Source organism: Cajanus cajan, chromosome 7, assembly GCF_000230855.2.
Source record: "Cajanus cajan strain Asha chromosome 7, NIPB_CcT2T_4, whole genome shotgun sequence".
NCBI classification, from domain to species: domain Eukaryota; kingdom Viridiplantae; phylum Streptophyta; class Magnoliopsida; order Fabales; family Fabaceae; genus Cajanus; species Cajanus cajan.
The window spans coordinates 11,232,719-11,245,723 of NC_138523.1; the positions used below are offsets into that span (position 1 = coordinate 11,232,719).

Below are 13,005 nucleotides of genomic sequence, written 5' to 3' on the forward strand. Positions count from 1 at the left end.
ACACCCATCAAAACCTCCCGGTATTGAGCTGGGCCGAACACCTCCTCGGCCTTGACATGAGCCGAACACCTCTTCGGCCTTGGAGAAGACCGAACACCCTTTCGGCCTCATACCTAGCCAAGGACTTCAACAAATCAAACAAACACTGCCATCAAGGACGAGTCAAACACCTCCTCGGCCTTGACCTAGGCCGAACACCTCCTCGGTCTTGACCTAGGCCGAACACCTCCTCGGTCTTGACCTAGGCCGAACACCTCCTCGGTCTTGACCTAGGCCGAACACCTCCTCGGCATTGACCTAGGCCGAACACCTTCTCGGCATTGACCTAGGCCGAACACCCTTTCGGCCTCGGGGGAGGCCGAACACCCTTTCGGCCTCACGCCTAGCCGAGGACTTCGACAAAGAGCAGATCACAAACAACACGTGGCAAGTTAGATACTTATTATGCGCTAATTACCATGCCAGATTAAGAGGAGATTAAGGCTAACTCAAGTGTTACCCATCTCCCAAGACTGAAGGCCCACCAGGCCCAATTGTGTCACTATAAATACACAGGTGATGTGATATGAAAAGGTACGTTATTGTCCAATATAAAAGCACTTATTGCTCTATACCGAATACTCACTTGAGCGTTGGAGTGCCTTTGCAGGTACCCTCCCCACCCCGCGGAGATAGTATTCGGTCGGCACCGAAGACTTAGAAGATCAAGAAGGAAGAACGACAAGAGGAGTGTTTCTACGCAGGAACATTTTGGCGCCCACCGTGGGGCCGAAACCATAACGGTTCTCGACCCTAAAGCAAGATGGTAACCACAAGAAGTCAACAGGAAAACGCGACCGATTATCCCTTCGGGATGCCCCGAGGCACCCCCGGACAGCAAACCAATCAGAACGACGGAATGGAGGAATCATACGTGGATCGGTCTCAACAGCCTAACCCCTCATCGGCACTCGAACAACTGAAGGCCGAAATGATGGAACTCAGGAGGCTTCGAGAAAAGGACGCTCACGAATTATCGGCCCTGAGAAGAGAAAACGCTGAGCTCAGGAGCGATAATAGGACATGGCACCCCTCGCACGACGTACAGAATCAATCAACCCGGGATCAGGGCGAATCCTCAGGATGGTACAAGGAAGTTAACATCCCTCGACCATCGGGCATACCGACTACCGCAACGCAAGATCAACAACGACGGCAGGGAAGAACGCCGTTCACACCAGACGTTGCCGGGGCTCGTTTGCCCGATAACTGGAAAAACTTGACCGTGGAAAAGTACGATGGAACCTCCGACCCCGAAGAACACCTTGACGCGTTCGTCACACAGGTCGGCCTGTACACCGACGACGATGCAATCATGTGTAAAGTCTTCCCTACTTCGTTGAAAGGACCAGCGCTTAATTGGTTCACACGACTCCCTCCCGGATCAATTGATTCGTTCACATCCCTGTCCTCTCGTTTCGTAATACAGTTTGCCACGAGTCGGCCTCATCAGCTGACATCCATTGCGTTGGTCAGTATACGCCAAGAGAAGAAAGAGCCATTGAGGGCTTTCATGGAGAGGTTCGGGAAAATGACGTTGTCTATTCGGAATTTGGATCCGGCCGTAGCAATGCATCACCTCACCACAGCACTGCGGCCCGGGCCTTTTGTCAATAGCTTGTGCAAAAAGCCCCCCCATGACTTGGACGACCTACGGCAAAGGGCCACCAAATATATGCAGATGGAGGAACTGGCCGAGTTCCGCAACCAGAACCGATCTGACCTGTTTCTCGGCAAAAGAGAGAATGACAAGGAGCCTCCTAAGTCTCGTCCCCGGGAAGTCAATGATCGTGAGAAGAATAACAACAGAGGTCCGAGGTATGTGCAGTATACGCCGCTCAACGCAAGCAGGGCCAAAGTGTTGGAGCAAGCTCTAGCCAAAGAAGTTCTGGCCGTTCCTCGAAGAGCTTTGACCCCACCTCACGCCGACAAGACAAAAGCATGTCAATTCCATCGGAATAGAGGACATACCACCGAGGAGTGCTCCGCCCTTCGAGACCGTATCGAAGATCTCGTTAAGGCCGGTCACCTCCAAAACTTCATTCGGATAACGGATAACAGAAGAAACGACTACCACCACGAAAGAGGGGAACCTAGGGGAGACAACCGAGGTCGAGCACCCCCCCGGAACCGATCTCGCGAGCGTAGCAGGTCTCAAGAAGGAAACGACCAACGAAACCGCAATCAGCCCAGACGAGTCATAAACACCATTGCTGGAGGTTTCGCAGGGGGGAGCTCATCTTCAGCCCGGAAGAGACACCTGAGGGCCGTCAAGTCGGTAAACGCTATAGGACGAACGCTTCCCGTTCGTATGCCCCCTATAACGTTCACTGACCGAGACTTCCACGGCATTGATCCGGTGCAAGACGACCCAATGGTCATCACCGTAGAAATCAACAATTGCCTCGTAAAAAAGACTCTGGTAGACCAGGGAAGTTCGGCCGATATATTATACTGGAAGACGTTTGAACAATTGGGGATTCCAGAACAAGAGCTCACGCCTTATAACGAGCCTTTGGTAGGGTTTTCGGGCGAGAGGGTGGACACTCGGGGAACCATAGACCTATACACCTACTTCGGAGAAGACCAGCGTAGGCGGATCAAGGTGCGTTACGTGGTGGTGCAGGCCAACACATCGTACAACATTCTTTTGGGCAGACCCTCTCTGAACAAACTCCGAGCCATCGTATCCACCCCTCACTTAACCATGAAATTCCCGTCGGAGGAAGGGACCGTCATTGCTGTACATGCGGATCAGAAGACAGCGCGCGAATGTTACTTCGCCAGCTTAAAAGTAGAACCAATGTCGAAGTCAAGACGAGACGTGAATGTTATCGGCGACGTCGGCAAACAAAAATTATCAGGCTTGGAACTTGATCCGAGGTTAGAAGAGGAAGATAGGGTTGAACCTATTGAGACAACAGTCCCCTTCCAACTCGGAAAGATTGAAGGACAGGTTACCTTTTTAAGTTCTCAATTATCCGAAACAGAAGCTGAAGATATCAAACAAGTCCTGAAGAAGTATTCAGATCTATTTGCTTGGACGGCAGCGGATATGCCGGGCATTGATCCAAATTTTCATTGCCATCGTCTCTCGGTATGCCGAGACGCCAAGCCCGTCGCCCAAAAGAAAAGAAAAATGGGCGGGGAGAGAGCCCAGGCGATAAAGGACGAGACCGCCAAATTACTCCAGGCAAGATTCATAAGAGAAGTCAAGTATTCCACTTGGTTGGCCAACGTAGTGATGGTCAAAAAGGCCAATGGAAAATGGCGAATGTGTACAGACTACACCGATCTGAACAAGGCGTGCCCCAAAGACGCCTATCCTCTGCCTCACATTGATGCATTGGTGGACGGCGCAGCTGGCCATCACAGATTAAGTTTCCTGGATGCTTACTCGGGGTACAATCAAATACCCATGTACTCACCAGACGAAGAAAAAACGGCATTTATCACCGATTCGGCAAACTTCTGCTACAAGGTAATGCCCTTCGGTCTGAGAAACGCCGGTGCTACTTACCAGAGACTCATGGACAAAATCTTCCGCCACCAGATAGGGACATGTCTGGAAGTGTACGTGGATGACATGGTCATCAAATCCACTTCAGCTGTTGATCATTTGAAAGATCTGAGCACGATCTTTGAAGAAGTAAGGCGGCACCGTATGCGATTAAACCCGGCAAAGTGCACCTTCGGGGTGGCCGGGGGAAAATTCTTAGGATTCATGTTGTCCAAAAGGGGAATAGAAGCCAACCCCGATAAATGTCAGGCGATTATCAACATGCAAAGTCCCCGCAACATAAAAGAAGTACAGCGCCTAGCCGGACGCATAGCCTCTTTGGCTCGCTTTCTCCCCTGCATGGCCGAGAAGTCAAGGCCTATAATGTCCCTATTGAAAAAAGCTACCAAGTTTTCATGGAACCAGGAATGCGAGACAGCTTTTCAAAACTTCAAGACAACGCTCATGGCTCCGCCGCTGTTGAGCAAGTCGGACCCTAGCTTGGACATGATAATCTACATATCAGTATCAGACAAAGCTATCAGCACAGTGTTGGTGCAGGAAAAGACCGAGCAAATGCCTGTGTACTTTATCAGCCGAGTCCTGCAAGACGCCGAGACGAGGTACCAACATCTCGAGAAAACGGTCTTGGCCCTCGTACATACTGCCAGGCGCCTTCGACATTATTTTCAGAGCCATCGGGTGCTTATTCGAACGGATAGTCCGGTAACTAAGGTCCTGCGAAGGCCAGAGTTGGCAGGACGAATGGTCGCTTGGTCTATAGAATTGTCCCAGTTTGATATTCGCTTTGAGCCTAGGGGACCCATCAAGGCACAAAGCTTGGCAGATTTCGTGAACGAGTTCACACCCCAAGAAATCCTCGACTCTCACCTGTGGACCCTGCATGTAGATGGGTCATCTAACCATCAAGGCAGTGGTGCCGGCATTATTTTAGAGGGGCCTGGTCAAGTGGTGATTGAACAGTCCCTACGTTTCGGTTTCAAGGCATCGAATAATCAAGCCGAGTACGAGGCTCTTCTGGCAGGCCTACGGTTGGCAAAGGACTTAGGCATCCCTAAAGTGCAGTGTTGGAGCGACTCGAAAGTGGTAACAGAGCAGGTAAACGGTACTTTTCAAATCAAGGAACCAACGCTTTTATTATACTTTCACGCGTTCAATAAGCTGAAAGCAGATTTTGAAAATGTCCAAGTCAAACACACGCCTCGAGAACTCAACATGAGAGCCGATCAGTTGGCCAGGCTGGCTAGCAGCAAGAAGGTTAGCCATTTGCGCAGCATGATACAGCAAGAATTGCCTAAACCGAGTATCACACAGGCCGAGTGTCTACAAATTCAGAAGGAAACGCCCAATTGGATGACGGGGATAATAGAATACCTAACAGCTGGGTCGCTACCCATCGACCCATTGGAAGCAAAGAAGATGAAAGTCGTGGCCGCCCGATACACCCTAATCGCTGGAGAATTGTACAAAAGGGGGTTCTCGTCACCTTTGTTGAAATGCTTGGCACCGGATCAAGCACACTATGTAATTCGAGAGATCCATGAAGGCGTATGCGGAACCCATTCGGGAAGCCGAACCCTAGCAGCCAAAGTCGTCAGGGCGGGATATTATTGGCCCACTCTAATGGCAGATTGCTCAAAGTATGTTCAACAATGCAAGCCCTGCCAGCAGCACGGACCATTGACACATCAACCACCCGAAGAGTTACACTCCATCACCACCCCCTGGCCATTTTCTATTTGGGGCATGGACATTTTGGGACCTTTCCCACCAGCGAAAGGCCAAGTCAAATTTCTCCTTGTGGCCGTCGACCACTTCACCAAATGGATTGAGGCGGAACCAGTGGCTACCATCACGGCCAACAACGTCCAAAAATTCTTTTGGAAGAATGTCATTACTCGGTTCGGAATCCCATATGCTTTGATCACGGATAATGGTTTGCAATTCACCGACCGCCGTTTCAACGAGTTTTTAGCAGAGCTGGGTATCAAGCACAAAATGACCTCGGTAGAGCACCCCCAATCAAATGGGCAGGCCGAAGCGGCAAACAAAGTTATCCTCAAAGAACTAAAACGGCGCCTCGGACAAGCTAAGGGGGCATGGCCCGAGCATTTACCAGAAATCTTGTGGGCTTACCGTTGCACTCCGCAAAGCTCGACTCGGGAGACACCCTTTCGGCTTACTTACGGTACAGATGCCATGATCCCGGTAGAGGTAGGAGAACCATCACTAAGACGAACAATGTTCAACAACCAGATCAACGAGGAAGCCCTAAACGTGGAACTCGACCTAGTGGAAGAAGCACGCGACCAAGCCCTCATCATGATGGAAGCTTGTCGAGCCAGGTTGTCCAGAAAACACCGGACCAAGGTCAAGCCTCGCGAATTTCAAACCGGCGACTTAGTCTGGCGAGTCACAGGAGAAGCGCGAAAAGACAAGGCTCAGGGGAAGCTGGCACCGAATTGGGACGGCCCCTACCGCATAATGCACAACTTGCAGAATGGAGCATACAAGTTAGAAGAACTCTCAGGAAAATCCATTCCACGAACATGGAATGCAACGCACTTGAAGCATTATTTTAGTTAGAATATAATGTATTTGTTTCGGTGTACTCTTTTCCTTGTCCCAGGTTTTCTCCTCTTAAAAGAATGTGAAAAGAGGTTTTCCTGAGAAAAGGTTTTTAATGAGGCACCATATCAATGAAACAAGCCCCTTATTTTTCAGACATCTTTACTCAATTTAATCTCAAACCTTCAACCTCCCTCCCGAGATTCATCTCGGCTAAGGTCGAGCATAACCTCCCTCCCGAGATTCCTCTCGGCCAAGGTTGAGCATAGTCTCCCTCCCGAGATTCATCTCGGCCAAGGTCGAGCATAACCTCCCTCCCGAGATTCATCTCGGCCAAGGTCGAGCATAACCTCCCTCCCGAGATTCCTCTCGGCCAAGGTTGAGCATAGTCTCCCTCCCGAGATTCATCTCGGCCAAGGTCGAGCATAACCTCCCTCCCGAGATTCATCTCGGCCAAGGTCGAGCATAACCTCCCTCCCGAGATTCCTCTCGGCCAAGGTTGAGCATAGTCTCCCTCCCGAGATTCATCTCGGCCAAGGTCGAGCATAACCTCCCTCCCGAGATTCATCTCGGCCAAGGTCGAGCATAACCTCCCTCCCGAGATTCCTCTCGGCCAAGGTTGAGCATAGTCTCCCTCCCGAGATTCATCTCGGCCAAGGTCGAGCATAACCTCCCTCCCGAGATTCATCTCGGCCAAGGTCGAGCATAACCTCCCTCCCGAGATTCCTCTCGGCCAAGGTTGAGCATAGTCTCCCTCCCGAGATTCATCTCGGCCAAAGTCGAGCATAACCTCCCTCCCGAGATTTCTCTCGGCCAAGGTTGAGCATAATCTCCCTCCCGAGATCTCTCTCGGCCAAGGTTGAATATAATGTTTGCTTCCCGAGATTCCTCTCGGCCAAAGTTGAACGACAAGTCTCCCTCCCGAGAACCCTCTCGGCCAAGGTAGAGCGTAGCCTCCTTCCCGAAGATCGCTCGGTCGAAATGGAACAACTTGCATTGAAGTTCCCTCTACCTGGGATCCCAATGGCCGAAGCCTTTTCTCCCGAGATACACTAACAACCAAAGTTTAATTAGTGAGTTCTTGACCGACTAACCCACGACAGAAATTCACTTACATGACCTAAGACATTCCCGGTCATCCCTCTCGGCCAAAAAAGAAAAACGTCTTAGACGATCCTAAGACCTACAAACAAGAGAAGCTGCATACAAAGGTGCGCAACAGAAAGTAAAACAGTCCGAATAGGGGGCATAACAATTCATTAAGACTCAAGGTCAACGCGGCACTATCGGCCGAAGGGTACAAGCAAGGATGGCTCTAACGGCCCAAAAGGAATCAAGCAAAAAATAATATACCCTAAATTTGTACATCTTAAACAAAACAGATGCATCCTCAAAAAACAAAAAGTCGCGCCATCCCTCAATCGGCATTGCCGGTCTGCTCGGTCTCTTCGTCGTCATCGTTGAAGGTGGTGCCGGGGTCTTCAGGGGCCGCTAAGCGAGGAGGAGCGGCTTGATCAGGTTCGGCATCGGGGTCGGCTTCAGCATAGTCCATGTACACCCCCTGGAAAAAGTCCTTGCTAAGCGCGAAGGAGAACTCGGGAGGAAAAGTGCCGAAATGATTGGCTTGCCGAACGGCATGCCAAAATCCTTCCTCGTGCTCCTTCACAATCTTGCCTTCGCATTCAGCCCGGAAGGTTGCCATCGCCGCGTCACCTTCGGCCTTCGCCCTTTCCACTTCAGCCTGGAGATCCTTCACCTCCTCAACCCGCATCCGCTCGGCATCTTCCGCCGCCTGAACTCGACCTTCCATCCCTTCATAGGCCTCCTTCCAGTGGGCCACCTCGGCCTCCAACGCCGCTTTCTCCCCAGCTAAAGCCTCTTGCACCGAGAGGGATTGTTGCAGAGCTGATTTAGTGTCCTCCAGGCTCTTCTGGAGATTATGCATGTCCCCCATCGGTTCCAAGGCCATCTTCCGAAATATGGCAGTGGCCCTCATGTGCAGCTCACATGCCATCGCCCATCGAGCCGAAGGAGTGGCCGCATCGAGCATAACATGCCCTTGGGCCGATAACAGATCAGAAGACATCATTCGGGCCGGCCTGATCTCCTCCGATAAAAAGTCCTTGGCGACGATGGCCGAAGGTACGGCCAAATCCGTCGAAGAACCCTCCACTCTTCGTTGCTTGGGCCGAGAGGTTTCCATACCCTCAGCATCGGCCCTCCTTTTCCCCTTGTCTTTTCTCTTCCTGACCTTAGGATCGGGAAGGGCAATAACAGGTGGCGTGGGCCGAGCAGCATCCGTGGTTTGAGGTTGCCGATCAATGGCAACGCTTCGATGATCTTCGGCGGAAGTCCCGGCAGGGGCTTTGCTCCTCATCAATTGCCGGTACGACAGTCCCAAACCTTGTTGCGCCATCCAGCCTGCAAAAATCAAACAGTCACACATCAACCTAACAAGAACGACCAATCAGAAATATAAAAACATACCCTCTAAATCAAAACGAGGCCGAGACGACTTGGGCAGCAGCACTAAAAACCGAGAGGGGATACACTTCGGCAGTCCTTTCAGGATATCTAAAGCCGACAACTCGGCTTCGGTCATCATGTCCTCCGGAAAATCATCGTATTTCCGAGGCTGCCGAGTCCAATAAAAAGGGAAAAGGGGTTTCTGCTCGGCATCATAAAAGTAATTTCGGCCGGCAACGGGGTCAATAATCACCTTCACAAACCCCGACTTGAACCCCTTGAAAGACGACGTGAAGGGTGTTAGCAACGGTCGGTCGGCGTTCCGAACCAAAGAAAGCCACTTAACAGTCTTATTCGAAGGACGAGTACAGAAAAAATGTAAAAATAAACCTACGGACGGCTCTATGTAGTGGTATTTACAAAGCACCCGGAACGCTTGCATATAAGCCCATGCGTTCGGGTGCAACTGCGTCGGGGCCACATTCAACACACGAAGGACCCCCATCTGAAAATCGTCGAAGGGGAGCGACATCCCGAGCTCTCGGAAGAAACACTCGTACATGTAGAAAAAATCTCCGGTTCCTTCCCGCTTCGCAAGAAAAACCAGATCAAGCTCCCCAGGGCCTTCGGCCCGGCATCGACGCAGCAGAATAGGATAAGGATCCCAACCTTCCCATCGGCCTAACGTGCAACGACCGAGAAGACGTATCACGGCAGCCCTCTCATGAAAACGAGAGAAGTACGCCGCCACCTCACCATCGACCCAATCATACCCAGGGATTTCACACGGAGGGAACTTCTGCCTATAATCCCCGGGGCTCATCTCGGCATCAGGCAAATCCGACCCGGATGAAGAACTAGACCCACCATCACGCTCAGGGCCCGACCCGGCATGACCCACAATCATATCCACCTCGGCGTTAAAGGCCAACATCTCGGCCTCGACATCTTGCGCCGACACCCTATCACTAGCCGACGACCCTGACGATAATGTCACACCTTCGGTGGCCATTATCAACCAAAAAAAAAAATCTAAAAACACAAAAAACGAACCTTTAGGAGTACTCGGCTCACACGAAAAGATATTGAGGAAGTATAACTACAAACAAGGCATGAGGAAGTGAGTCCCACCCCCATACCTTATATAGACCACGCGAAGCAACCCAAGGGGCTCGTAATAAATGCGCCTGAACGCGAAGAGACATAACGCAAGGGCGCGAAACCCAAAGACGGCTCTGGCATGCAACGGTCACTATCCACACACCTCCCGAAGTACACGTCTCCCCAAAATCAAAACCCTGAAATAACCCGGAACCATTTAACCACATCAAACCCCTACGTCTTTTATCCTGGGGCTTGGGGGGGTAGTGTACTAGGAGGCACCCCTTCGGTCAGGCAATAGGCCGAAAGGGGTGCCCGAGCCGACGAAAACACACCACCCCTTCAGCTGGAGGACGGGCCGAACACACCTTCTCGGCCAAAGGAGGTACCCCATGACTCCTTTACCACTAGAAACCCATCAAAACCTCCCGGTATTGAGCTGGGCCGAACACCTCCTCGGCCTTGACATGAGCCGAACACCTCTTCGGCCTTGGAGAAGACCGAACACCCTTTCGGCCTCATACCTAGCCAAGGACTTCAACAAATCAAACAAACACTGCCATCAAGGACGAGTCAAACACCTCCTCGGCCTTGACCTGGGCCGAACACCTCCTCGGTCTTGACCTAGGCCGAACACCTCCTCGGTCTTGACCTAGGCCGAACACCTCCTCGGCATTGACCTAGGCCGAACACCTTCTCGGCATTGACCTAGGCCGAACACCCTTTCGGCCTCGGGGGAGGCCGAACACCCTTTCGGCCTTACGCCTAGCCGAGGACTTCGACAAAGAGCAGATCACAAACAACACGTGGCAAGTTAGATACTTATTATGCGCTAATTACCATGCCAGATTAAGAGGAGATTAAGGCTAACTCAAGTGTTACCCATCTCCCAAGACTGAAGGCCCACCAGGCCCAATTGTGTCACTATAAATACACAGGTGATGTGACATGAAAAGGTACGTTATTGTCCAATATAAAAGCACTTATTGCTCTATACCGAATACTCACTTGAGCGTTAGAGTGCCTTTGCAGGTACCCTCCCGACCCCGCGGAGATAGTATTTGGTCGGCACCGAAGACTTAGAAGATCAAGAAGGAAGAACGACAAGAGGAGTGTTTCTACGCAGGAACATAATGTATTTATTTATAGAAATTCAAATTGTTAGTATAGTATGTGATGTGTAGTATTGTTATTTAGCATTTCTGTCCAATACTTGATTCCACCCTATGCTGGGATCTATTAAACAACATTATCATGTTAGAACTTCGAATCCTAGAGAGGCAATTTGAATATCAAAACATTGGGCAGCGATTTGACTTGACTTTGCCGCGAAATTGAAAGGAAATTTCCATGCAGCTATAATTTAAGAGAGAGAGAGAGGAAGAGAGAGAGAGATAGAGAGAGAGAGAGGTGTTGTTTAATGCTTATTGTTAACTAGTTGTTTTATATATAATATATAATCACAATAAATTGGAATTTTTTTGTAAGCTATTTTTAGTAGTATTTTTTTAAAATAAAATTATCTAACTGTAATTAATTCCAATTGGGATATGAGAAAGAGTGAGCCAACACAAATTATCTATTTTTTACCTTTTTGCTCGTTATTTTCTTTTCATTTATATAATTATACCAATCGATTTCTACAACCCCACTTTTACAAACTAGTTTTAAGTTTTTTTTTTTTGTTTTTTTTCAACTTTCTTTTTTTTTCAATTCAAATGAAAGAGGCGCCAATTTCCTTTGAATTTTACTATTTAAAAAATATATATCATCACCTCTCACCAATATCTTAATCGTTACAATATATTTTAACTTAAATAAGCATAGCTATTTTATAATTTTGATAGGACCGAATGCAGCTAACTTGTATTACCATATACACATATGGATGGTTAATTTTAAAGTTCATTCAGACTCTATATCGGACTATAAATACACCTAAATTAATAATTAATTCAAATATTTATATAAGATGTTGATTGGGTTTCGATAGCCCCCTTCTCTTTCCCTATGATTATATGATAAGAATATATTAAGGCCTAATAATATCAAATCCTACATTCAATAATTTAAAGATGATGTTGTGGAATAGATTTTATTCGGATATTTACTTAATTTTGGTATTAAATCTAGTTTTTTAAATTTTGAATGTAAATTTTTTTTTATTTTTTAATTAAATAAGTTTATATGTTTTATTATATTATATATGTTAGTTTTGAGTGTTTTTAAGCTTTTTAGGAAAAAATAGATGTTAGTGAAAATTTATTTTCAAATGGAATCTTAGTGAAAATTTATTGCTTGTACATGAGGGATTTTTTATTTAGTCTATAAATAGGAATCTCTTATAAGTATCTAAGGCAAATTAGAATAATATTCAAATTGTGTGTTTTTTCATTGTGAAAGTTTTTCCTTTGTTCTTGGATAAGAATTTTATAATGTTAGTTCTAGCGAAATGTCATCGTTAGAGTCACATTTATTTTTTTATAACTTCAGTTCTTACTAACAGAGTCGTCGTAGTTAGTGTCAAGTTTTTTCTTTTATTCCTTTACTTATTTTAAAGACCGATCGTGTAAAAATTGTATCATATTATCTCTCTATAATGTAATAGGCTAGCATGAAATTTAAAATTTTGAATATGATAAGATTTGTTGTATTATATGTTATGTTGGCAAAAATTAACTAGTTGATCAAAGCAAAGTTTTAACCATGTAAAAGTAGGGTAGTAGTCCAGACATTTTGCAACAAACATTATGGTATTAGGTTGAGCCTTGTGGACTTGATGAACATCTCCATCCTATCCTTCTAATATGGGTAGTCTTCTCCATTAAAGGTTAATGACCTTGTAATAGATGCTCTTTCATGCAAATACTTTGTTGAGATTCATGGAGTGGTGAATCAACTCAACATGGAGAATGAAGGTTTTGATGATAACAAAAATGTAGATTATGAGAATCAAAGCTGACCAAGGACATCAACAAGTCAAAAACAAAGTCAAGAAGAAAATATGGCTATTATGATGTGTAATAGGAGTAGCTCATAAGTTGTATTGTTTTGTTTAGCTTATTTTGCATGTGAGTGTTTTTGTGCATGAGTCAATCTTTATCTAATCTGACTAAGAGTGAGTATGATGATAAACGTTAGAAACTTGAAAAGGTTATTTTGAGATAATAAAGACAAGAGTTTTTGAAAAACTGACTCAAAATAATCGATTATTCCAGCAACAAGTGAAAAGGATGCCTTGCTGTAATAATCGATTATTTGTGAAATAATCGATTATCCCAAGAATCACTCTCTGAAATAATCGATTATCC

The 13,005-nt window shown here is 47.4% G+C and overlaps 1 protein-coding gene across 1 annotated transcript; it reads left to right on the forward strand.

The window, feature by feature from the left end:
• Positions 1-898: 898 nt before the first annotated feature.
• On the forward strand, positions 899-6,145 carry LOC109818057 (uncharacterized). Its single transcript, XM_020383454.2, has one exon. The coding sequence runs from the start codon at positions 899-901 to the stop codon at positions 6,143-6,145; it is 5,247 nt and encodes a 1,748-aa protein (XP_020239043.2).
• Positions 6,146-13,005: the final 6,860 nt, after the last annotated feature.

Bases quoted from the DNA above. Each gene is read 5' to 3' on its own strand.
- LOC109818057 (XM_020383454.2), top strand. From the start codon at position 899: ATGGAGGAATCATACGTGGATCGGTCTCAACAGCCTAACCCCTCATCG.